At 42.8% G+C, this 26,216-nt stretch overlaps 5 protein-coding genes across 9 annotated transcripts in view; 1 reads left to right on the top strand and 4 right to left on the bottom strand.

The window, feature by feature from the left end:
• The window catches only part of LOC133845396 (EF-hand domain-containing family member B), a 59,671-nt gene that overhangs the window by 17,773 nt on the left and 15,682 nt on the right, over positions 1–26,216 (bottom strand). The window lies entirely within an intron of this gene.
• On the top strand, positions 1,792–6,927 carry LOC133840872 (transcription factor SPT20 homolog). The gene is made up of 4 exons (XM_062273002.1): positions 1,792–1,999; positions 3,737–4,378; positions 4,434–4,585; positions 4,645–6,927. The coding sequence occupies exons 2-4, from the start codon at positions 3,793–3,795 to the stop codon at positions 5,584–5,586; spliced, it is 1,680 nt and encodes a 559-aa protein (XP_062128986.1). The 5' UTR covers positions 1,792–1,999; positions 3,737–3,792; the 3' UTR covers positions 5,587–6,927.
• LOC133840871 (uncharacterized) lies at positions 7,026–11,186 on the bottom strand. Of its 2 annotated transcripts, none has more exons than XM_062273001.1 (8): positions 10,302–11,186; positions 10,174–10,241; positions 9,586–10,108; positions 9,367–9,523; positions 9,096–9,298; positions 8,478–9,034; positions 8,209–8,423; positions 7,026–7,865 (listed from the first exon to the last, which is right to left on the bottom strand). In XM_062273001.1, the coding sequence occupies exons 1-8, from the start codon at positions 10,446–10,448 to the stop codon at positions 7,771–7,773; spliced, it is 1,965 nt and encodes a 654-aa protein (XP_062128985.1). In that variant the 5' UTR covers positions 10,449–11,186; the 3' UTR covers positions 7,026–7,770. The 2 variants fall into 2 exon arrangements, with proteins under 2 accessions (XP_062128985.1, XP_062128984.1); XM_062273000.1 differs by having other exon boundaries at positions 9,586–10,111; positions 10,302–11,185.
• On the bottom strand, positions 11,745–22,426 carry LOC133840048 (serine-rich adhesin for platelets). Its single transcript, XM_062271702.1, has 5 exons — positions 19,939–22,426; positions 16,363–19,843; positions 15,503–16,290; positions 12,681–15,418; positions 11,745–12,647 (listed from the first exon to the last, which is right to left on the bottom strand). The coding sequence occupies exons 1-5, from the start codon at positions 22,088–22,090 to the stop codon at positions 11,853–11,855; spliced, it is 9,954 nt and encodes a 3,317-aa protein (XP_062127686.1). The 5' UTR covers positions 22,091–22,426; the 3' UTR covers positions 11,745–11,852.
• LOC133840518 (aldo-keto reductase family 1 member B1) lies at positions 22,517–26,190 on the bottom strand. 4 transcript variants are annotated; one of them, XM_062272387.1, is made up of 7 exons: positions 26,037–26,190; positions 25,902–25,983; positions 24,053–24,195; positions 23,505–23,988; positions 23,236–23,444; positions 22,968–23,123; positions 22,517–22,724 (listed from the first exon to the last, which is right to left on the bottom strand). In XM_062272387.1, exons 1-6 carry the CDS (start codon positions 26,135–26,137, stop codon positions 23,081–23,083), a joined length of 1,062 nt encoding a protein of 353 aa, XP_062128371.1. In that variant the 5' UTR covers positions 26,138–26,190; the 3' UTR covers positions 22,517–22,724; positions 22,968–23,080. The 4 variants fall into 4 exon arrangements, with proteins under 4 accessions (XP_062128371.1, XP_062128370.1, XP_062128373.1 ...); XM_062272386.1 differs by lacking the exon at positions 22,968–23,123; XM_062272389.1 differs by lacking the exons at positions 25,902–25,983; positions 26,037–26,190 and adding an exon at positions 25,343–25,519.

Below are 26,216 nucleotides of genomic sequence, written 5' to 3'. Positions count from 1 at the left end.
CACATGCAGATTGAGTGAGTGTGTACGGGAGAGTTGCAACGTGCCATTTCCTCAACCACAGGACGTTGCACGTTGTCGACGCTCTCACAGCTCTAGGCAAAAGTCGTATGCTCGGTTCTTACTCGATGCCGACTGCAGTGCTCCCCTTATCTGCCCCCTCCTCTGCCCCTTCCACTTCCCCCTGCTAAGCTCAACCCTTGCTGAGTGCATTTACCTCGACGTGGCACTGGGTGCAGATGTGCCCCAGGAGGTGGCACGATTGCCACAGCTCTGTCGTTTGCTTTATGGCAAACAGAGCTCAGTTAACAGCGTCGCGTCGTGTGCGTGGCCTGATTTCGTCGATTGGCCTTGTGCATGCCCCGTATACTCGTATATGGCATGCCATGCGATATTTCAGTGTCAGCAGGCGGCAGCATCTTTGTTGTTGCCACAGACACACAGCCATAGCTGCCCCCCAAAACTTCCATGGCTGCCTCCTCACGATGTGCCTGCATTTCTCTCATATGCAAATCCGTCGGCATTCCTGTTATGTGTGTTTGTTTATGTGTGGCCAGTGAACCCATTTGCCTCAAAAGTGGCATGCAAATTTGGTGGCTGTGCGAGGATTCAACTCATTCATGACCCACATCGTAAAAGATCTTAATCAGATAAACAAGTATTTCATATACAAATAAATAGAATATAGAATATATTCTATTTTTATAATAAAATATAATCTTTAACAAATTTCAATATATTAAAATAATAAATAAAAGAAAAATGTACAACCTTTCATATAAAGAATTCAGAATTAGTATAGTATAACAAATTATCTCTTACAAGTTACACAGTTCATAGTTCATTTCCTCCCGATCCAAGTCTAAAGTTTCTCTGCTTCTTCACACACGCCCCTTTCAATCTACGATAGCCCCGACGGCAGACACACTTGGGATTATAGCAGAAATCTTCAGCAGGGCAACTTATACCAGCTGGACATTTAATCAACAGACAGCTAACTTCCTCATTGTCAGCACAAGAAACGCCAACAACTTCATAGTTGACTGTAATTTAGGCGATTACTAAAAGGCCTAATTAAAGTATTATATTATTCACCATTTTCCGACAAAGTCAGAAACACAAAACCTAGAAATCCGAGGAATAATAATAAACTAGCACACATGACAATATTAGAAAGTATACTAAAGCAAAGAGAGATTTAAATTACTAAATAAACAGTATGAGGAATAAAATGATTATCAGCATAAAATTAATATTTAGTTCCACTTAGAAAAACAGTGAAAATGTAATAAATATGGACAAGTGAATTTAACAAAATTTTCAATACATAACTACTTATATATTTTTTAATCAGTTTCAATTTTTACTGACTCTACTATTACTATTTAGTAGATAATATATTTTAATTACCCTGACTATTAAAGTCCAACACTTACCGGCAGTACTTAAGTCTCGCTGGCCATATAATTAATTAATTAAGGATTGTAATCAATTTATATTTATTTCTACAACTAATTGTTGTCATGTTTGTTTGTTGTTGCTACCAAATTGTAATTGAAAGACAACAACAAGTTAGCACCATTGACTTTTGCCATACGAACTACTTTAAGAGAGCGACGTCAACGCTGTCGGTTTTTGCTCTCAGTGTTTTGCGCTCTCGTCCCTAGCTCACATATACACGCACCCACTTGCATACATATGTATATTGCCGGCACGAAGCTTTTGTCTCGTGCCAGTCGCACACACACACACGCGGCTCACTGGAGAGAAGTTGGGAGTGAATAAACGAGATGGCGGCGGGTCAGTAGCAAACTAACGCCACACGCCGCTAGGTGGCCCTGTCGTGAGTGCGGCAATCGACACAGACATAGAGACGACGCATGTGGATGGGGGCTGCAGGCTGCATATGGAGGAGGCGCATTTAAGTAGACTGCACCAGTCGCAGTCGCAGTTGCAGTCGCCGTCGCCGTCGCAGCGACGACGTTAGCGCAGACATTGCAAAGTTAGTTTGAGGCGCCATCATACGTTCTACTCACTTGCCCGGCCTAGCCACGAAAACAATACAAACATTTTTTGTATTTTCTTTTCCTATTTTTTATTCGCGGGCATCTCCTTCTGAATCACAATATGGCGTGTGTGTATGTGTGTGTGTACTTGCGAATACGTGGTGACAACGCAAAGAGAAAATAAAGAAGTACAAAAAACATAAATCAAAATACACTGTAAAAACGATTGCACTTTCACACACTGCTGCTACTGCCCAGCCGATTGGCAGCGGCGTCGGCGTCGAAGTCAGCGTCAGGTTTTCTTTGTGAACGAAGAGCGCGCCTTTCTCAGTTCGCCATTTATTGTGTCACGCTTTCGCGAAAAAATAAATAAAAATGGAAATACAAAAATATGGCTTCCGAGTGAAAGTCCATTTTTCAACAGCTTAAAAAGATGTCGTCAATTCTTATAAATTCGCGACAGTTGCCCAAATGTGTGGTGTACTTAATGTGTGTGTGTGTGTGTTCATGTGATTGTATTTGTATTGCTCTCTCTCAATTAAAAGCGACACTAATTTGCGTACTTAGTGAAAATCGATATGTGGCTGAAACTTGACATTCACGCTACACTTTTGCACAGCATTTCTTTTCGATTGACAATAATTTTATTATGATAATAGATAAACAGATTGTTGGCTATTTTTCGCCATTTATGCAAGTTATTGTTACAAAATTACGCACATACACGATTACAGGACAACCCTAACCTAATCTCAATGTTGCCGACATACTAAAAGCAAACAGACGCACAGTGGTGCGCTGTGGATAAACTAAAGTGAATACTGATGCAATGGGAAATTCCAAAGCGATAAAAGTTAGTGTTTAATATAGAATTTATACTTTAATAATAGATCGGCAATATTTGTAACACACTTTCAGAGACTTATTCTATACTTGTTACCACAATTTCCGTCCTTCAAAATGATGTTTAAGTCACTGTGCATACTCGCGGACTAACTGTAGTTTGTGCTCGTGCCTTTCTCGTATTGAGCGCAGGTTTGCCGCTCTTTTTTTTTGTTGCTGCTCACGCGACCGGCATATGCATGTGTAGGTGTGTGCGTGTCAATGCGTCAATATGTGTGCGTGTGCTTGTGAGACTGTGTGTGTGTATAGGTGCGCGTTTTGGGCAGTCAAAATAATAACAGCGGCTGCGTTTTCACTTTTCATTGAAGAGACGAATTGGCCTAACCTTAAAGTGTCTATATTATTCGATGATGCGAGTATTACCGCATGGCAGTTGCTGAAATTTCCATTAAGATAGCATGATGATGCTTCAACAAATATGTTAGAGAATAACTTTCCACTTTTTGTTGGTGTCTTTAAGATATAGACAAATACGAGTAATAAATAAGCTGTAAATTTCATATTAAACTATCCTTGAATTTAGTTCCGTTACCCATAGGATTAAATGGTATTTACGAGTATTATAGGAGAGGTATTATATTATAGGAAATGGATGTTAAAGATGCCGTGCCGGTCTATCCATCTATCCGTATAGAGAACTAAATCTCATAGACTATACGATATATAGGATAGGTCTACTTTTTTTTGTGCATCACTTAATTTTGTTATCCGCAAATCTAAAAAGTGAACAAACAATTAAAAATAGAAAAACTTGTTTTATTCAAAATAGTTTTCAATTTTAATAAAACTTCTAAAATACTATTAACTATTTTTATATATTCTACTTTCAGTTGCTTCGCACTCATTATTCAATTGAACGTGAACGAAGCCCCGCAATTAACGCACAATGAATTTCACACCGTTTGGGAACAGTTTTCCGGGCCTGCCGCAGTTTACCACAACGACGGCGCCGCTGGTGTCGACGGTAACTGCCGCTGTCACCGTGACCGATGCCGATGTGACTGCGGCGGCCAATCAGCAGCAACAGCAACAGGAGCCCGGCGGCAGCAATCGCTATCAGCAACACCAGCAACAGCAGCAGCAACAACAACAACAGCAGCAGCAGGTGACGCCGGGCGTGGCAATGGCGCACTTCAGTCAGCCGAGCATGAGCAGTGCACAGAGCAGCAGCAGTGGAGGTGGCAATAAGTTTCGCAGCGGGCAAGATGAAGTGCTGCAAGGTGATAAATACAATGGCCACTTGCTGGCAACAGCCACGCAACAGCAACAACAGCAACAGCAATATGCAACAGTTTATGCACCTAGTGCGACGGCAACGTCAGCGGATGCGTTGCAAGCAAGCACCTCGGGTCAGCAACAGCAGCAGCAACAACAACAACAACAGCAGCAGCAACAACAGTTGCAGCAGCAACAAGTGGTGGCGCCGCAGGAACTGACTCAGGATCTTTGCAATGCGATACTGCAACAACAAGGTGAGTGCAACAGGCAAACAGATCAGATTAAATTAACAGCTTGATGTCTCCACAGTGCTACAGAATACCTCCTGGCAGACAATCACGCCGGGCACCACAGTCGCCGACTACCTCTCGCATCTTCCAGCCAACACGTTGCCACTCTCGCTGCACCACTTTCTCAAGTACTCCGCGGAGACGATCAAAAAGGAGAATCAACAGAATGTGGTAAGCTTCAAGCTTTTACTCGATGAACTAGCTGACTTACTTGTGGCTCCTATTTACAGGTGCTGCAGGTGCAGACGGGACCAGGAGCAGCCATTGGCATCAATACCATTGGCACAACCACAACCATAAGCATACCTCAGCAGGAGCAACTGTCACTGCAGCAGCAACAGCCACAGCAGCAGCAACAACAGCAGCAACAGCAACAACAACAGCAGCAGCAACAGCAACAACCTCAAGCAACATTGCAGCTGCAGACGCAAACGGCTGTGGCAAGCAGCTCGACAGCTGTCAGTGGCACCAAAAAGAAGAAGCGCAAAAAACGCTCCAAGGATCGCAAGCCTAAACTGCGTCCCGGCGAGATTCGCATGAGCACAGCACTCGATGGCAGTCCGCTCTACATGTGTCCTGAATGCCATGTGGCATATCCCGAACCGGAGTTACTCGAAGTGCATCTGGTGGGGCACAATCTGGAGCGACGCTATGTCTGCGACATTTGCCAGGCATCGTTGAAGCGCAAGGATCATCTAACGCGACACAAACAATCGCACAATCCTGAACGTCCATACATCTGCACCGTCTGCCTAAAGGCCTTCAAGCGCAAAGAGCAGCTGAGCCTGCACTTTGTCATCCACTCAGGCGAGAAGCGGCATCAGTGCCAGGAGTGCGGTAAAGGCTTCTACCGGAAAGATCATCTGCGAAAGCACACCCGCTCTCACATTGCCAGACGCGTCAAGGCCGAGCTCAATAGTCATGTGCGGCGCGAGAATGGCACCAGCATGTTGCAACCCGTGGTTACTGCTGCCACAACGGCTGCCGTGCAGCATGCGAATCAGCAACAGCTGCAGATACAACAGCAACAGCAACAACAACAGCAGCAGCAACAGCAACAACAGCAGCAACATCACATCGTTGTCAGTCAGCAGCAACAGCAGCAGCAACAACAACAACAGCAGCAACAACAAGCAACTGGCCAGCAGCAACAGCAGCAAATGATAAATTAGCCAAATGATTTTTGTAAAGTCAGTTAAAGCAAAATTCCAAATCACAACCAAATCTCCCCGGAAACCTTTCGAAATGCCTTGCGGCAAGCAACAATTGTTGTTCAAAATTACGTTTTTGGCTCAAAATCCCAAGCTTTCGGCCCACATCATTTAATTGACTCCAACAAATCGGATATAAGAATATCGTATGCGAACATCGTATACGATATTCAACAATGCAATATCATAGGCTTTTTGGAGACTCCAACTGTAGTCTTCGCTGAGCTATGTACAGATTTTCCTAGTCGAGCATCGAATATCGTTTACGGTATTCAGTAATGCAATCAATGCATTTCGAAGACTCCTACCAGAGTTTCTCCGTCGACGCTGTACAATTATTTCTTAGAGAACATCTCACTGCAATAGTAAAATCTTACCTGGGCCTTCTCCCAGAGGCGCCTCGAATAACAAAGTTCATCTTAACTGTACTTCAAGGCTAATGTCAAATATCACGTACGATATTCAGCGTTGTAATAGCAAATACTTATAGGGAAGAGACCACAAAGTTTCCCGTTGACACTGTACAATTATTCCTAAGCGAACATCGAATATCGTTTACGATATTCAGAAATGCAATAGCAAATATTATTAGGGTTCTCCTCAACGAGATCTCCTTCACTAACGTACAAGTATTCCTAAGCAGCAACGTGACACAAACTTAGACGTACAAGTGCTAGACAGCTGGGACCATAAACTTGATTAACTTCCAACTAAAGCATAATCCTAAATTTAGCATACTTTTGTCTAAGCACTTTTGATTAGTGATTGATAAACGGTTATCTCCTATTGATAATATAATTTTTTATAATACCACTTATGTAAGTACGAACAGTGATAATATTATAATTATCGGATAGTGTGACATCGAACATTTCTCAGAACGAAGCTTAATCTCAGTTTTAATAACTATGCAAGCAAAGAACTGCTTCCATTTGAATTTACTAACAAATTTAGTTATATTCTTATCTGTTTTAATTTATATGATTGTAAAACTCGGAAGTTAGGTCCCAGATTACCGATCTATTAAGTAATCGGCACATTATCCACAAAGTACTTTAAGACGAGAAAGAAATTATAATTTTATATGCGATTCGCGTATTTTAGTGAAATGTATTTTTGTATAAAACGAATTCTACGTATATGTAAATGATACGAACAACGGTGTAAATGCAGTAAACTATTTATGTACTCGTAATACCTAAACAAAGCGCAATCTAGATATGTAAGTACGAATTTAGATACTATGAATGTACTTCAACTTTTGATAACACCGATTAAAAAATTTGTAAATACACCCCATGTTCATATTTAATTGTAAAGAGTAAGCAAAGGTAAAGTATAGAAATGATTTTTAACACAGTTATGTTTGAGTCTGATAAACAGTAAGTTGATGTTTTAGGTTTATGTTTATGCACCATTTATTTTATTCAATCAAGTAATCAATATCATTATGACGTAATTATAATTAATTATTCATATATGTAAATGTATGTAATTCATGTGTTTTTATAATGATGTAGGTATTGTATGTAATATTTATGTTTATGTATGTTTATTATATCGTATTTACGTGCTGTTTTCTTATATACTGCATATGCTCCATGCACGCGTATGCTTACATTTAAGTTATAACAAAATACGCGATAGTTTTCAGTTTAAATTGTAAATGGGAAATTCATATATGGAACTGCAGGGTAGGACAGCAGGGGAACTGGGTTGGGAAAGATCAGTAACGAGGCAAACGATATAACTACTAAATCGCAGGAGGAGGTAAGCGGATTTGAGATGTCGTCTCAAATCGCGCCGATTTCTAATTCTAACGAACTTTTCTTAATTTAAAAAGTATGCAATTATATACTATATAAATATATATATATATATGTGCATGTATATATGCGTGTATTTGTGTGTGTTTGGGTTGCACGTGGCCCAAGACATTTGAGTCCTGTGGGCGCTTCCTCACTCAACAATTTTAATTTTTCAAATCATATAATGTATGGGATTGCGCTTATGTGTCTCTTCGTGAGTGTGTGTTTATGTTTTTTGGTTATTTGTATATATTTCGTTTTCGTTGCGAAAATAAAGATCTCAATCACTGTACAAAAGAACTAAGGGGAGTGTGTAGCGTCGTCACACATCCAGAGCCTATGGACCGCATAGATACTTCCGCTTCTGATCGTCTATATAGTCGCGTGTGGACATCTGTATAGCCTGCTGCAGCATCTCGCTTTCGTTGATGCCTGCAATGGAAATGTCAAATGTAAAATTTATTAGAATTAGAGACTTCTCATTCCCTAATTGATTTATTACATTTTGTAAATAATGTAACATATTGCCTATAGAAAGTGAACAATAGGTAGATAAGATATTGAACAGAAAATTACGCAAACGAATAGATATGAAATTTATTAGATAGGAAGACAGAGCAAAAGGTATTTCGTAGCCATATTGTTATCATGGTTACGTTGCAGAATAATGTTCAATAGGGTCTAACAGTTGTGATTCTGTAGAAATTATTAATCAATCCCAAAAACTAATTTCCTGTCTTGTTTAGCAAATATAAAAGATACAATTTAGACTTACCATCATTGGCATAGGATGCTTCGAGGAGCTCCTGGTAGAAGCTGGAGTAGCTCTGCTTGGGCGGCGTTTGTGCGTCATTGCGCTTTGGCGGCGACTGTGATGACTGCTTCGATGTGCATGGTCGCTGTTCCGCCTCTGGGGTGTGAGCTCTGGCCGCCGCTGGCGCTGCATCGCGCTTGGGACTCTTACGCAACGGCGTCTCGGACGTTTCAAGACTGTAGAAATGCATAAATGAGATATAGAAATCTATCTATCGGTCATATGCTCACCTGTTGTTAGCCTCACGTGCCTCGTGACGACGTTTCTTGCTGCTACGCAAACCATTGTTGCGTCGCTGCGATTTGGACAATTTGTTAGCGCGCTGAGCGGCAGCAGTGTTTGGCGAGGCATTGCCGTGACCCACCGAGCTGGTGCTGCTCATGTCTGTGGCATCGCTCTCGTAGCCAGCCAGGTCGTTTACCTCGGGCGGCAGCTTGTGTGAGAACTGACTGAGATTTTTAGGCGACAGTGTGAAGCCAGTAGTTGTGCCTTCGCTGACATTAGAGCCGCTCATGGTGGCAGTTGTGTTGCTGTTATTAATGTTGTTGTTGCCGCTGACGCCGCAGCCATCGCTCGAGTACTTCGAGGGCGAGGCATCCGAATCGGTCAGTGCCTCAGCAGAGGTGACTGTCGATGATGTAGCCGAACCGGCGGCTGTGTTGGTGCTTCGCGTGCGCTGCATATTATCACGACACCACTGCAAATAGGATTCACGGGCAATCTGTTCCTCGATGGCCTCATTGGTGGCCTCCCAGTCTGTTGTCTTTAACTTATCCTCGAACATAGTCTTTCAAAGAAAAATAAGGAGTTATTGATGGCTCTTATTTTTAGTGCACCGCTAAATTTACCTGTTCGATTTCCAGCTGCTCGCTGAGACGCACCGCTTCCTTTGTTTGGAACTCAGGCTTGTAACCAGCCAAGCCCAGGCCGACACCCACAGTGGCATTGTAGGGATCGAGTATAGCATTATAGTGCGAGCCTCGCTGATACGACAGACGCAATGGCGGGTAACCAGCCTGCGATTGCTCCGAATTGAAGATGTTAATGGGTGCTGTAAAAGATGGATTATTGTAGATCATAATCAACTAAACTAAAATAAACGAATATTTTATTGCTTACTCGATTGGTAGCAGTAAACTTCAACTGTGCGACTGTAGATCTCTGAAATGGCCTGTATCTCGATGTGATTGCCATGGGCATCGCGAGCACGTTTGCGTTGTATATAGCCATTGATGTCCTCGGTGACAAATTGGCCAAAGTATTCACGATTTTCATGCTGAAACATTAAGTATGGACATTAGCAATGTTGATAAAATTGTCACGTAATCTACGGCTTACAATATAGTCCATTGTGTGCTGGCGTATGACATCGTGCATGCCTTCGTCCCCATAGATTTGTAGTGAAATCGAGCGAAACAGACAGGCACCATCCTCCTCGACAGGTTTCAGTTCGTAGCCCCGCTTTTCCATGCACTTGGCAAACTCTTGATCGCGACGCTGCCATTCTTCAACTGAAATCGTGCGCTCCTTTGGCTGCAGATGCTCATCGCCGCTGTTATAGCCTGTCAACGTCTCCTCCACAGCCTTTAGCATATTAGCAGCCGCAGCAGCTGGTGTCATTTGTGTTTGTGTCTTGGGCACGCTGGCCAAATGCTCTGGCGACTTGCGACCCACAGCTGTTGGGCTACTATTGCCCACAGCTGTGGCTACTGCGCCAGGCACAACGCTGGCATGCGGACTGTTGCTCGAGACGCCAGCAACCCCACTGCCCACCGCCAGATTCAGTTTCTCGCGCTCCAAACGATCGCGTTTGTGATGATGGGCATGGCTGTCGTGATGCTCGCGACGCTTCGAACGGGAACTGCTGAAAATTATTAGATAACAAATTTAAGCAAATCGTTTAACTCGAAATGTTTCTATGCTCACTTCTTGTGTGGACTGCAGCGATGTGTGCGTGCCAGCTCCTCATAGACCTCGCCACGTCGCTGTGGGCTCTGCGTAGAAATTGGAAATGACAATAGAAATGAAAAGAATATAGACAGTGGCTTGCTTACCTGACCATGACCATCGATGACGACATTGCGATGGGCCTGATTGACAACTGATTGCTCAACCACAACCTGGCCAGCACCATGGGATTCCTTGGCATCTGTGTCAACGACACGCTTGCCGCTTGGCGCACTGACTGGCTTGATAGTCATGCTGGCAATCTATAGAAATTATCTCTATTCTGCGTGCGATGCGATTGCCTTTCTCTTAGTTGCGTTTCAAGTGTTCAGCGATATTTGATGACATATGTAAATTTGGGGATGGGGAATTTCGCCAGCTCACTATTAGATTGTGTGTGTATATGTGCAACTGTATATGTGTGGGTGCGGGGTTCTTTGTCCGTAAAGCAATTAATTTGCTGCCTTTTGACTGTTGTTGTTTGGTCGCTGCTTCACTCTTGAGATTCCTTTCGTCACCGTCACAAACTCCGATTTTCTTACAATTCGTTTTGCTTGCTGCAGATGCTTTAAATTGAAAGTTGACAGACGACGAAGATACGCAAAACTAGGAAGTCGTAAGTCGTAGCCAACATAAATGGTGAAAATTTTGTGATTTTCATTTAGGTGTACTTATGTGTGTGTATGTGCGAGTGTGTTTTTGTCTGTGCCTGTGTGAATATGTATGTGTGCCGTTTTGCTTTCAATCGCCTGCCTTTGTCTCTGCACAGTTGCAGAAACGATTAATTTAAACACTATGCACGTCCACAATGGCTTTTGATTATGTGCTTTCGTCTTATCACAAATAACACACTCGATATTGATATTAGTTAAATGCTGTGCAATTTTGATTTTGATAGAGAAAACGTCGTTTCTGTTTAGTTGTTGGTTGGCTCTGTTCGATTTTTATTTACACCAGCCACAAATTTTGTCAGATGCGCACGTTGTTCTTCTTCTTTCGAATTTTGAGATTTTTTAGGAATTTCTGGTTGAAGTCAGCTTGTGCGAACATCTGATAGCCACAAACCAACACATAACACACCAGTGTTACCCCATTTTTCTTTTGCTGTACAATAGTCAGGCATGATTCGCATAATTTATCGAAATTGTCAAATGCAACGATATGTTTGCAAAATATATTTGAATTTATTTATTTATTTGCGGATGACGTATTAACAATTAAGTGACGAGGCCCGATGTGCTTCAATGATCAAAAGTTCATTTTTATTATCAAATATTAGTCTTAATAATAGAATTTTTGCGAAACCTAAATAAATATTAAGATTAATGTTATGTATTTATTCAACTGCGAGCAAACGTATATTTGCTCTTTGATATGCTTAAAAATCCTCTTGTTGGGAAACAGTTGAGCTAACAATTAAGATATGCTAACATATTTTATTTAACTTTGAATATTAGAGTTAACTAAAATTAGCTGAGCTCAATATTGATTAAGTCCCTCTAATGTCTTTCCCTTTTCCGGTTAAATAAAGAGCAAGTAAATAACATATGTATATTGTATGCATATATATTTTACAATCGTTAAGGAACAGAACTGTCATACTGATCGTACATAACTGTTACACAAGTTACAAGTATGACAGTTGTCGTAAATGATATTTAATTCGTTAAATAACGACCATTCCATGCGGCAGCACCCCATCCAGATCCATATGGATATCCCCATGTTGGTGCCATCCATCCTTGGGAACCCCACCAGTATGGATAAGCGCTGCCTCCATACTGAGTTCCAGTCGTACCAGCTGAGCTATATCTGACTCCAGTGTTTCCAGTATTCAAGTCAGAGCTATCACTTCCATCTGTTGTTGTAGTCCTAGTTTGACGAGACCACGATGTGGTTCCTGTACGTCGGGCATTCCTAGCATTTGCTTCATAAGGTAGGGTTACTTGAGCCCTCCGAATCACCTTACCAATAACACCGGGAACACCTTGTTGGTAAGTATTGCCATTGGTTGAGCTGGAATGTTTCGTCCAAGTGTGCGATGTATGAGTTCCAGTATTGGTACCACTATGGCTGCCGCCATTTCTAATCACTTGGATAGTCGGACTCGTAGTCTTAGTTGATGAACTAGACCAAGTCTTCGACGTAGCGGACGACTGAGAACCACCTGGATTTACAACGGTACTAGAGCTCGACTTATCATTACCAGACTGTGGTCTTCCTTTAACAACAGTTGTTGTAGTTGTTGTAGAACGAGAGCCTCTTTTTATGGTTGAAGATGAAGAACTAGTTTTTGAAGATCCCCCAGAAACGGTTGAGCCTGAATCAATGTTAGATGGTTGCGAGTGGCCGCCAACAATGCCACCTGAACTGGAAGTGGTTGTTGTCGTTGAGGTAGTTGTGGAACCAGACTGTTGAGTTTTGCCGGAATTAACAGAATTTGATATTTCTTTCACAGCTGGTTCTGAAGATGCATTAGATTCTTTAGAGATTATTGTCGTTGTGGTTTTTGTCGAGCCAGATTGATGGCCGTTGTTTGAGGTTACTTCCGAAACAGGCGCTGAGGACGCATTAGATTGCTCGGAGGTTGTTGTTGTCGAGCCAGATTGGAATCCGGAATTAACGGCAGAATTTGAAGATCCTTCAACAACTGGGTCTGAGGAAGCATTAGATTGTTCCGAAGTAGTTGTCGTTGTGGTTGCTGTCGAGCCAGACTGGTTACCTGAATCAACAACGGTATTTGAAGATTCTTCAACAACTGGGTCTGAGGAAGCATTGGATCCTTCGGAGGTGGTTGTCGTGGTAGTAGTTGTCAAGGCAGAATGATTTCCGCTGTTTGAAGTTACATCCACAACAGGATCAGAGGAAGCATTGGATTCTTCAGAGGTGGTTGTCGTTGTGGTTGCTGTCGAGCCAGACTGGTTACCTGAATCAACGGCGGTATTTGCAGATTCTTCTACAACTGGGTCTGAGGAAGCATTGGATTCTTCCGAGGTGGTTGTCGTGGTAGTAGTTGTCGAGCCAGACTGGTTTCCGGTGTTTGAAGTTACATCCACAACAGGATCCGAGGAAGCATTGGATTCTTCAGAGGTTGTTGTCGTTGTGGTTGCCGTCGAACCAGATTGGTTTCCGGAATCAACTGAAGTGTTTGCAGATTCTTCAACAACTGGGCCTGAGGACACATTCGATTCTTCAGAGGTGGTTGCCGTTGTGGTTGTTGTCGAACCAGATTGGTTTCCGGAGTTTGAAGTTACATCCACAACAGGATCCGAAGAAGCATTGGATTCTTCAGAGGTGGTTGTCGTTGTGGTTACCGTCGAGCCAGACTGGTTTCCGGTGTTTGAAGTTACATCTACAACAGGATCCGAGGAAGCATTGGATTCTTCAGAGGTGGTTGTCGTTGTGGTTGTTGTCGAGCCAGACTGGTTTCCGGTGTTTGAAGTTACATCCACAACAGGATCCGAGGAAGCATTGGATTCGCCAGAGGTGGTTGTCGTGGTAGTAGTTGTCGAGCCAGACTGGTTACCTGAATCAACGGCGGTATTTGCAGATTCTTCAACAACTGGGTCTGAGGAAGCATTGGATTCTTCGGAGGTGGTTGTCGTGGTAGTAGTTGTCGAGCCAGACTGGTTACCTGAATCAACGGCGGTATTTGAAGATTCTTCAACAACTGGGTCTGAGGAAGCATTGGATTCTTCAGAGGTGGTTGTCGAGCCAGACTGGTTTCCGGTGTTTGAAGTTACATCCACAACAGGATCCGAGGAAGCATTGGATTCTTCAGAGGTGGTTGTCGTTGTGGTTGTTGTCGAGCCAGACTGGTTTCCTGTGTTTGAAGTTACATCCACAACAGGATCCGAAGAAGCATTGGATTCTTCAGAGGTGGTTGTCGTTGTGGTTGTTGTCGAGCCAGACTGGTTACCTGAATCAACGGCGGTATTTGAAGATTCTTCAACAATTGGGTCTGAAGAAGCATTGGATTCTACGGAGATGGTTGTCGTCGAAGTTTTTGTCGAGCCAGACTGGTTTCCGGTGTTTGAAGTTACATCTACAACAGGATCCGAGGAAGCATTGGATTCTTCAGAGGTGGTTGTCGTTGTGGTTGTTGTCGAGCCAGACTGGTTTCCGGTGTTTGAAGTTACATCCACAACAGGATCCGAGGAAGCATTGGATTCTTCAGAGGTGGTTGTCGTGGAAGTAGTTGTCGAGCCAGACTGGTTACCTGAATCAACGGCGGTATTTGAAGATTCTTCAACAACTGGGTCTGAGGAAGCATTGGATTCTTCAGAGGTGGTTGTCGTTGTGGTTGTTGTCGAGCCAGACTGGTTTCCTGTGTTTGAAGTTACATCCACAACAGGATCCGAGGAAGCATTGGATTCTTCAGAGGTGGTTGTCGTGGTAGTAGTTGTCGAGCCAGACTGGTTACCTGAATCAACGGCGGTATTTGAAGATTCTTCAACAATTGGGTCTGATGAAGCATTGGATTCTTCGGAGGTGGTTGTCGTCGAAGTTGTTGTCGAGCCAGACTGGTTTCCTGTGCTTGAAGTTACATCCACAACAGGATCCGAGGAAGCATTGGATTCTTCAGAGGTGGTTGTCGTTGTGGTTGTTGTCGAGCCAGACTGGTTACCTGAATCAACGGCGGTATTTGAAGATTCTTCAACGACTGGGTCTGAGGAAGCATTAGATTCTTCGGAGGTGGTTGTTGTGGTAGTAGTTGTCGAGCCAGACTGGTTTCCTGTGTTTGAAGTTACATCCACAACAGGATTCGAGGATGTATTGGATTCTTCAGAGGTGGTTGTCGTTGTGGTTGTTGTCGAGCCAGATTGGTTACCTGAATTAACGGCGGTATTTGAAGATTCTTCAACAACTGGGTCTGAGGAAGCATTGGATTCTTCGGAGGTGGTTGTCGAGCCAGACTGGTTTCCGGTGTTTGAAGTTACATCCACAACAGGATCCGAGGAAGCATTGGATTCTTCAGAGGTGGTTGTCGTTGTGGTTGTTGTCGAACCAGACTGGTTTCCGGTGTTTGAAGTTACATCCACAACAGGATCCGAGGAAGCATTGGATTCTTCAGAGGTGGTTGTCGTGGTAGTAGTTGTCGAGCCAGACTGGTTACCTGAATCAACGGCGGTATTTGAAGATTCTTCAACAATTGGGTCTGATGAAGCATTGGATTCTTCGGAGGTGGTTGTCGTCGAAGTTGTTGTCGAGCCAGACTGGTTTCCTGTGTTTGAAGTTACATCCACAACAGGATCCGAGGAAGCATTGGATTCTTCAGAGGTGGTTGTTGTGGAAGTAGTTGTCGAGCCAGACTGGTTTCCTGTGTTTGAAGTTACATCCACAACAGGATCCGTGGAAGCATTGGATTCTTCAGAGGTGGTTGTCGTTGTGGTTGTTGTCGAGCCAGACTGGTTACCTGAATCAACGGCGGTATTTGAAGATTCTTCAACAACTGGGTCTGAGGAAGCATTAGATTCTTCGGAGGTGGTTGTTGTGGAAGTAGTTGTCGAGCCAGACTGGTTTCCTGTGTTTGAAGTTACATCCACAACAGGATCCGTGGAAGCATTGGATTCTTCAGAGGTGGTTGTCGTTGTGGTTGTTGTCGAGCCAGACTGGTTACTTGAATCAACGGCGGTATTTGAAGATTCTTCAACAACAGGGTCTGATGAAGCATTGGATTCTACGGAGGTGGTTGTCGTCGAAGTTGTTGTCGAGCCAGACTGGTTTCCGGTGTTTGAAGTTACATCCACAACAGGATCCGAGGAAGCATTGGATTCTTCAGAGGTGGTTGTCGTTGTGGTTGTTGTCGAGCCAGACTGGTTACCTGAATCAACGGCGGTATTTGAAGATTCTTCAACGACTGGGTCTGAGGAAGCATTGGATTCTTCGGAGGTGGTTGTTGTGGTAGTAGTTGTCGAGCCAGACTGGTTTCCTGTGTTTGAAGTTACATCCACAACAGGATTCGAGGAAGTATTGGATTCTTCAGAGGTGGTTGTCGTTGTGGTTGTTGTCGAGCCAGACTGGTTACCTGAATCAACGGCGGTATTTGAAGATTCTTCAACAACTGGGTCTGAGGAAGCATTGGATTCTTCGGAGGTGGTTGTCGAGCCAGACTGGTTTCCGGTGTTTGAAGTTACATCCACAACAGGATCCGAGGAAGCATTGGATTCTTCAGAGGTGGTTGTCGTTGTGGTTGTTGTAGAGCCAGACTGGTTTCCGGTGTTTGAAGTTACATCCACAACAGGATCCGAGGAAGCATTGGATTCTTCAGAGGTGATTGTCGTGGTAGTAGTTGTCGAGCCAGACTGGTTACCTGAATCAACGGCGGTATTTGAAGATTCTTCAACAATTGGGTCTGAGGAAGCATTGGATTCTTCGGAGGTGGTTGTCGTCGAAGTTGTTGTCGAGCCAGACTGGTTTCCGGTGTTTGAAGTTACATCCACAACAGGATCCGAGGAAGCATTGGATTCTTCAGAGGTGGTTGTCGTTGTGGTTGTTGTCGAGCCAGACTGGTTACCTGAATCAACGGCGGTATTTGAAGATTCTTCAACAATTGGGTCTGATGAAGCATTGGATTCTTCGGAGGTGGTTGTTGTGGAAGTAGTTGTCGAGCCAGACTGGTTTCCTGTGTTTGAAGTTACATCCACAACAGGATCCGAAGAAGCATTGGATTCTTCAGAGGTGGTTGTCGTTGTGGTTGTTGTCGAGCCAGACTGGTTACTTGAATCAACGGCGGTATTTGAAGATTCTTCAACAACAGGGTCTGATGAAGCATTGGATTCTTCGGAGGTGGTTGTCGTCGAAGTTGTTGTCGAGCCAGACTGGTTTCCGGTGTTGGAAGTTACATCCACAACAGCATCCGAGGAAGCATTGGATTCTTCAGAGGTGGTTGTCGTTGTGGTTGTTGTCGAGCCAGACTGGTTACCTGAATCAACGGCGGTATTTGAAGATTCTTCAACAACTGGGTCTGAGGAAGCATTGGATTCTTCAGAGGTGGTTGTCGTCGAAGTTGTTGTCGAGCCAGACTGGTTTCCGGTGTTTGAAGTTACATCCACAACAGGATCCGAGGAAGCATTGGATTCTTCAGAGGTGGTTGTCGTTGTGGTTGTTGTCGAGCCAGACTGGTTACCTGAATCAACGGCGGTACTTGAAGATTCTTCAACAACTGGGTCTGAGGAAGCATTAGATTCTTCGGAGGTGGTTGTTGTGGTAGTAGTTGTCGAGCCAGACTGGTTTCCTGTGTTTGAAGTTACATCCACAACAGGATTCGAGGAAGTATTGGATTCTTCAGAGGTGGTTGTCGTTGTGGTTGTTGTCGAGCCAGACTGGTTACCTGAATCAACGGCGGTATTTGAAGATTCTTCAACAACTGGGTCTGAGGAAGCATTGGATTCTTCGGAGGTGGTTGTCGAGCCAGACTGGTTTCCGGTGTTTGAAGTTACATCCACAACAGGATCCGAGGAAGCATTGAATTCTTCAGAGGTGGTTGTCGTGGTAGTAGTTGTCGAGCCAGACTGGTTACCTGAATCAACGGCGGTATTTGAAGATTCTTCAACAATTGGGTCTGATGAAGCATTGGATTCTTCGGAGGTGGTTGTCGTCGAAGTTGTTGTCGAGCCAGACTGGTTTCCTGTGTTTGAAGTTACATCCACAACAGGATCCGAGGAAGCATTGGATTCTTCAGAGGTGGTTGTCGTTGTGGTTGTTGTCGAGACAGACTGGTTACCTGAATCAACGGCGGTATTTGAAGATTCTTCAACAACTGGGTCTGAGGAAGCATTAGATTCTTCGGAGGTGGTTGTTGTGGAAGTAGTTGTCGAGCCAGACTGGTTTCCTGTGTTTGAAGTTACATCCACAACAGGATCCGTGGAAGCATTGGATTCTTCAGAGGTGGTTGTCGTTGTGGTTGTTGTCGAGCCAGACTGGTTACTTGAATCAACGGCGGTATTTGAAGATTCTTCAACAACAGGGTCTGATGAAGCATTGGATTCTTCGGAGGTGGTTGTCGTCGAAGTTGTTGTCGAGCCAGACTGGTTTCCGGTGTTGGAAGTTACATCCACAACAGGATCCGAGGAAGCATTGGATTCTTCAGAGGTGGTTGTCGTTGTGGTTGTTGTCGAGCCAGACTGGTTACCTGAATCAACGGCGGTATTTGAAGATTCTTCAACAACTGGGTCTGAGGAGGCATTAGATTCTTCGGAGGTGGTTGTTGTGGAAGTAGTTGTGGAGCCAGACTGGTTTCCTGTGTTTGAAGTTACATCCACAACAGGATCCGAGGAAGCATTGGATTCGTCAGATGTGGTAGTAGTTGTCGAGCCAGACTGGTTACCTGAATCAACGGCGGTATTTGAAGATTCTTCAACAACTGGGTCTGAGGAAGCATTGGATTCTTCAGAGGTGGTTGTCGTTGTGGTTGTTGTAGAGCCAGACTGGTTTCCGGTGTTTGAAGTTACATCCACAACAGGATCCGAAGAAGCATTGGATTCGTCAGAGGTGGTTGTCGTGGTAGTAGTTGTCGAGCCAGACTGGTTACCTGAATCAACGGCGGTATTTGAAGATTTTTCAACGACTGGGTCTGAGGAAGCATTGGATTCTTCAGAGGTGGTTGTCGTCGAAGTTGTTGTCGAGCCAGACTGGTTTCCGGTGTTTGAAGTTACATCCACAACAGGATTCGAGGAAGTATTGGATTCTTCAGAGGTGGTTGTCGTTGTGGTTGTTGTCGAGCCAGACTGGTTACCTGAATCAACGGCGGTATTTGAAGATTCTTCAACAACTGGGTCTGAGGAAGCATTAGATTCTTCGGAAGTTATTGTTGTGGTAGTAGTTGTCGAGCCAGACTGGTTTCCTGTGTTTGAAGTTACATCCACAACAGGATCCGAGGAAGCATTGGATTCTTCAGAGGTGGTTGTCGTTGTGGTTGTTGTCGAGCCAGACTGGTTACCTGAATCAACGGCGGTATTTGAAGATTCTTCAACAACTGGGTCTGGTGAAGCATTGGATTCTTCGGAGGTGGTTGTCGTCGAAGTTGTTGTCGAGCCAGACTGGTTTCCGGTGTTTGAAGTTACATCCACAACAGGATCCGAGGAAGCATTGGATTCTTCAGAGGTGGTTGTCGTTGTGGTTGTTGTCGAGCCAGACTGGTTTCCGGTGTTTGAAGTTACATCCACAACAGGATCCGAAGAAGCATTGGATTCGTCAGAGGTGGTTGTCGTGGTAGTAGTTGTCGAGCCAGACTGGTTACCTGAATCAACGGCGGTATTTGAAGATTCTTCAACAACTGGGTCTGAGGAAGCATTAGATTCTTCGGAAGTTATTGTTGTGGTAGTAGTTGTCGAGCCAGACTGGTTTCCTGTGTTTGAAGTTACATCCACAACAGGATCCGAGGAAGCATTGGATTCTTCAGAGGTGGTTGTCGTTGTGGTTGTTGTCGAGCCAGACTGGTTACCTGAATCAACGGCGGTATTTGAAGATTCTTCAACAACTGGGTCTGAGGAAGCATTAGATTCTTCGGAAGTTATTGTTGTGGTAGTAGTTGTCGAGCCAGAGTGGTTTCCTGTGTTTGAAGTTACATCCACAACAGGATCCGAGGAAGCATTGGATTCTTCAGAGGTGGTTGTCGTTGTGGTTGTTGTCGAGCCAGACTGGTTACCTGAATCAACGGCGGTATTTGAAGATTCTTCAACAACTGGGTCTGGTGAAGCATTGATTCTTCGGAGGTGGTTGTCGTCGAAGTTGTTGTCGAGCCAGACTGGTTTCCGGTGTTTGAAGTTACATCCACAACAGGATCCGAGGAAGCATTGGATTCTTCAGAGGTGGTTGTCGTTGTGGTTGTTGTCGAGCCAGACTGGTTTCCGGTGTTTGAAGTTACATCCACAACAGGATCCGAAGAAGCATTGGATTCGTCAGAGGTGGTTGTCGTGGTAGTAGTTGTCGAGCCAGACTGGTTACCTGAATCAACGGCGGTATTTGAAGATTCTTCAACAACTGGGTCTGAGGAAGCATTAGATTCTTCGGAAGTTATTGTTGTGGTAGTAGTTGTCGAGCCAGACTGGTTTCCTGTGTTTGAAGTTACATCCACAACAGGATCCGAGGAAGCATTGGATTCTTCAGAGGTGGTTGTCGTTGTGGTTGTTGTCGAGCCAGACTGGTTTCCGGTGTTTGAAGTTACATCCACAACAGGATCCGAGGAAGCATTGGATTCTTCAGAGGTGGTAGTCGTGGTAGTAGTTGTCGAGCCAGACTGGTTACCTGAATCAACGGCGGTATTTGAAGATTCTTCAACAACTGGGTCTGAGGAAGCATTAGATTCTTTGGAGGTGGTTGTTGTGGAAGTAGTTGTCGAGCCAGACTGGTTTCCGGTGTTTGAAGTTACATCCACAACAGGATCCGAGGAAGCATTGGATTCTTCAGAGGTGGTAGTCGTGGTAGTAGTTGTCGGGCCAGACTGGTTACCTGAATCAACGGCGGTATTTGAAGATTCTTCAACAACTGGGTCTGAGGAAGCATTGGATTCTTCAGAGGTGGTTGTCGTTGTGGTTGTTGTCGAGCCAGACTGGTTACCTGAATCAACGGCGGTATTTGAAGATTCTTCAACAACTGGGTCTGAGGAAGCATTGGATTCTTCAGAGGTGGTTGTCGTCGAAGTTGTTGTCGAGCCAGATTGGTTTCCGGTGTTTGAAGTTACATGCACAACAGGATCCGAGGAAGCATTGGATTCTTCAGAGGTGGTTGTCGTTGTAGTTGTTGTCGAGCCAGACTGATTTCCGGTATTATTAGGTCTTTCAGACTTTGTTATGGATGTTGTACCAGAAGTTGAGCCAGATTTGGATTTGTTTTTTTTCCATCCTGAATTTTTTGTAGTTTTTGTTGTCTTGGACCATTTTTTATTTCTGCTTCGACGCCCATTTCTATAATTAGCGTGTTTTTCAGACGATGGAAATTTAAGTTTATTACCATATTTGACATGTTCTTTTTCCCATGTTAAATAGGAATTGGAATCTGTATTTTCAATATCTACATCGGATTGATTGGGATTTTGTTTGGAATCAATTTCTTTTGAATACCCATCTCTCTTAGTAGAGGAACGGTGCCAATTTTTCCACCCTTTTTTGCCATGTTTTGAATTTTTCCTGCGACCACTCTTATTACGGCGACTGGATTTAACAACCGTTGTAGTTGATGAGGAAGAGCTAGATTGACTATTTTGATCGTCCGAGCTAAAACCTTCATTTACATTAAGATCCAAGGATGGAATAGACTGCTTCGATTCTTCTGAAGTTGTAATAGTAGTTGTTGAGTTGGATTGTTTGGAGTGGTTATTTTCATTTATAATTGGATCTTCTGATGATCCAGATTGTGTAGCCTGATCAGATCTTGTTGTCGTAGTGGTTCTTGATTGGTGGGTATTGCCATTACCAATGAAATTTCCAGAATGAGATCCCGATGACTCGGAGGATTCAGTTTTTATTGAGGTGGTCGCTGATGTTGTTGAGCTCGATTGATTATTCTTTCCACGACTAATCAGATTATCAAACCGACTGGAAGTTCTGTCATTGTGAGGCATTGCCCTTTTAATATCGTTAAGAATTTTATCAAATTGCAAAGATCCACTACTTTGGCCGGAGGTTTGGTGATTTTTAGCACAAGGAGCAGCTCCGGCAATTTCAGCGTCGTGAACAAGTATTAATTTGCCGAAAAGACGATCTAAGAGCCACAAACGAATATCCTTTCGTATCTCAAGAAGAGTTTGTCGAACACTTTCACAACACGGACCGGTACGAGTTGCCGTTTGGGGCTGTAGCTCCTGAGATGAGCTCACTTCTGTTCCGTCATGGATATGAGCACCGGCAACGAGTGCCACGAATACGCCCAAAAGAGCGATAGAATATAACCGCATGATCTACCAATAGCTAGACCTCCACTTTAACTGTTGGCGAAATTGACAGATTTAGCTCCTTTTATACCTTACCAAGTGTTAGCCAAATGTGTTTTCTAAATAATAATTTAGATATTTGCCTAGATGCTTTTGTGCAGTTAGGCAAATATGATATTGCTCAAAAACATTTGGTTCTCGCATTGTTCTGTGCCGAAAATAATGATATATTAGATACTTGACGCCGCAAATTGTGATCCCATAACAGTTCACAGTTTGGCAAAGAATTCAAAACAGATGTGCTAAATATTTGCATTAAGCTTAGATTAAACAATTATCAGACTTTCAACTTTACGTAAGTTATGGATACACATATAGTATACGTCTAAGACGTCAGATCTTCGGCTGCATTTGCCAAAAATTCGGGAGCGTGTTGAATAGACAATAGCCTTGTTTATTTGAATTCTTTCTCAGCATATTATAATTATCATAATTATGCCAGCATATTTATTCTCTTATTTCAATAATATGTGTATATAGTATATTGTGTATAGCACATGTGTAATGTGTGTAAGGTTTATCAAAACAATCATTAACTCGTGGGTTGTCCAATTAAAACTCATCTTTCTCAAATGGATGGTGAGGGTGGCCGAATTGACTGAAAAATATTGAGAAAGGATCTTATTAGTCGGTTGATAATATTTATTTTCTTAGGTTATTAATCAACAATGGAAAGCTTACGAAATATTAAAATAAACTAATTTGTTAGTGAAGCATTCTTCTACTATAGAGATCTTATACAAACAAGAGTGTGGGAGGGAAGCAGGCAAAAGTTTAAAAGCCACAATAGCAAAGATAAACAAGAACATAATAGGCCGTAGAGTAGGTAAATTAAACATACGTCGGTATTGGATGTCTTCTCATGTGAAACCGATGTTAGTTTTTGCCAGAATATTTACTTAACTAGTTGTATACACATATCATTTTGATCGACTGGTTTCTTGCAGATCGAACCTAATACTCGTCGTTAAATGGATAGTGCTTATGATCGCCAACGCTAAATAATTGTTAAGAAATAATAATAATGTAAAGATTTATAATCCAGAATTCCTTTGACACACTAACTACTCGAATTTCAAATAAATCAATCAAAAACCAAGTCTACTTACTTCAACAGGGGCACCAGGCGGCCATTGCACTCGAATCCTTCAATAGTCTTGATTTCCTCATCGGTCAGCTCGAAGTCGAAGACCTTGAAGTTCGATTCGATGCGATCCTTGGTCACAGACTTTGGTATGACAATGTTACCGCGTTGGATTTGATAGCGAATCAAAATCTGGCCAGCAGTCTTCTTCTTGTTTGCAGCAATTTTCTTGATCTGAAAAGGACATTACAATCAGTTAACCTTCTATTGTGTCAAAGTCATTGTTTGGCTTACCGCTTCTTCCTCCAAAATGACCGGATCACCTTCCTTGGCCCAAGGACGGTTGGGGCTACCCAATGGACTGTAGGCAGTAATGGTAATATCCTTTGATTTACAGAACTCAGCAAGTTTCTTCTGCGTCAAATATGGATGGCACTCCACTTGATTTGTGGCTGGTGGAATTGTGGCAACCGCCAGGACACGTTCAATTTGGTTCTTGTTGAAATTGGAAACGCCAATAGATTTGACCAAGCCATCCTTGACAAGTTTCTCCATTTCCTTCCAGGTGTCAACGTAATCATCGGGCGAGTAAAGAGTTTTGCCATCCTTATCGACTGGGAATAGTTCGCATCCCGACTTGTATCCCATAGGCCAGTGAATCAAGTACAGATCCAAATACTTCAACTTCAACAAGTCCAGTGTGTTCTCACAAGCGGATCTCACCAAATCCGGGCGATGGAATGTATTCCACAACTTGCTGGTAATGAAGAGATCCTCGCTGAAACCAAAAGATAAATTCTCAGTAAAATAAATACAAAATTAGAGAAGCGAATATGTTTTACCGCTTGACAGCGCCCTCCTTAATCTTGGCTTCAATTCCGGCTCCGACCTCAGCCTCATTTTGATAGACGTAGGCGCAGTCAATGTGACGATATCCAACATCGATGGCAGTTTTTACAGCCTCAACCACTTGGCCGGGAGGGCTCTGAAAATCACAAGAGTAGAATCAAGTCTTTAGCAGAAATTCTCATATTCATGTAAAAATTCAATTAGATGAAATTATGACAGTTTAATATGAATTATCTCCCATAGTGTCGAAGGTCATTTTTTCACAATATATTTTAAAGCCTCTACTAATTGGATTGGTCTGGATTGGCTTGACTTTCATTTTAGAGGAGCGTGATTCGAGATGAAATGAAAATTCGATTATCAGCTTATCAGGTGCTTGACGTCACACTAATCAGCAGCAAGGGTAAATTCGCCACCAAGGGTAAATTCGCCACCTCTAAAGCAAACTAAATTTAGAACGGAACAGGCCCTCTAAAATTTAAGCACTCCAAATTATAAACTTTCCAAAAAAAAAATAAATAGAATGACCTAAAAAATGTTATGTAGGGAACGTTTCTAATAATCATTTTCTTGTTTTATACCCTGGAGTAATCCGTTTTTATAACTATTTACTGATTTACTACGTGCCACATATGCACTTTAGGTTTCTCGAGTGCTGGGTATGTTAGTTGTTTGAGGAACAAGCATTAAAAGAGTCTAGATAAGAGCATTTATCAATTTGATTTCGAGCTTAATGCAAGATGTCGGCCACTTATGTGTGTTCATGCATGTATGTTTGTATGTGTATCTGTACTTCACATAATTTAAGAGAGCTGACGGGCAAGTTTTAAAAAATTTCCACTATCATTTTAAAAGTTGCGAGAGGTCACCTTGGGGTAGAAAATAACTACGTATATATATATAACAAATGTATGCAAATAAATAATTATATACATATTTCCTGGTACATTTTGAGATTGTCCTACTATCGCCATTTACATGAACGCCGCTTCAGCCCAAACACACCCACGCAGAGCTTTACTCATACAAGCAAAATTACCACACTCACAAACGCACACACAGCAGCCGGCGAAAAGCAGAGACGCCGTTGCCGGCAAATTATCAGCTGCGCGACGCGTGCAGAGCTAGTTCTAATTTTCGCCACAGAATACAAATAAATAATGAACGGAAAATTACACGCTTAGAACTAACTACCACATGCCTATTTGTAGTCTACACGTACACATTATACTCACATACATATGTCTTTCGTAACTAAATATTTGTTTTTGTATTGTACTTACATTCCAGGTTCCTAGACCAATGATGGGAATACTGTGACCACTGTTTAGTTTGACGGTTGGCACTTTGCTAGCCATTTTGCACGTAACGTTTATATTTTTTGCCCTTGTAAAGGATATAGTAAAGAATTCAAATACTTATTAAATATTTGATGTGCGCGACAAGCAAAGAACTAATCGACGACCGACAGCTGTTTGCCGCTTTTATACGCCAATCAAAAGCTCGACTGGGCTTTTGTAAAGCTTTGCTGCTTTCACAAAAAAAATAGTCGATAACAGATGTGCGATCGATAAGAAATAATAATATATATCGCTAGAAACATACGTTGGTTGTGCAATCGAATTCAAAGTTTCCGCCTGTCTCTCTTTGAGTGCACAATATTCGAGGAAACAAAGCCGTAGGCTTTTAATAGTGCGATAAACGCATGATTGTATTGCAATTAATTGCGGAATTTTATTCATCATAATTTAGCGAGCTTGTGCTTTGAAATTTAGTCTTTAAATAAATACTATATAACTTGAATCTCAAAGATATTTGGATTATAGTAGAAAGCAAACTTACCAGCCAAGTGCCAAGTCCTATAAGTGGCATTTCTTTCCCATCAGCTAGGATTGCTTTGGGTGGTGCATATTCCTGTTGGCACCTAAGAACACGTAATTCCTGATAATAGCTGAAATTCCATAATTAATAACTTACCATTTAAATCGTTCAGCCTTCTGGGCATACCCTCGAGTTGCCGTTTGAATTGCACAACGATTTAGCTGCAAAGTTAAGGAATTTTTTAAAGCAGCAAACATTTTGAATGCTATACTTTTTGGATCTATTGTCTATTTATATTGTTTTGAGTTAACAGCAAACGTTTCTACGATTACTTGA

Source organism: Drosophila sulfurigaster, chromosome 3, assembly GCF_023558435.1.
Source record: "Drosophila sulfurigaster albostrigata strain 15112-1811.04 chromosome 3, ASM2355843v2, whole genome shotgun sequence".
NCBI lineage: Eukaryota > Metazoa > Arthropoda > Insecta > Diptera > Drosophilidae > Drosophila > Drosophila sulfurigaster.
This window is presented reverse-complemented; position numbering and strand designations above follow the sequence as displayed.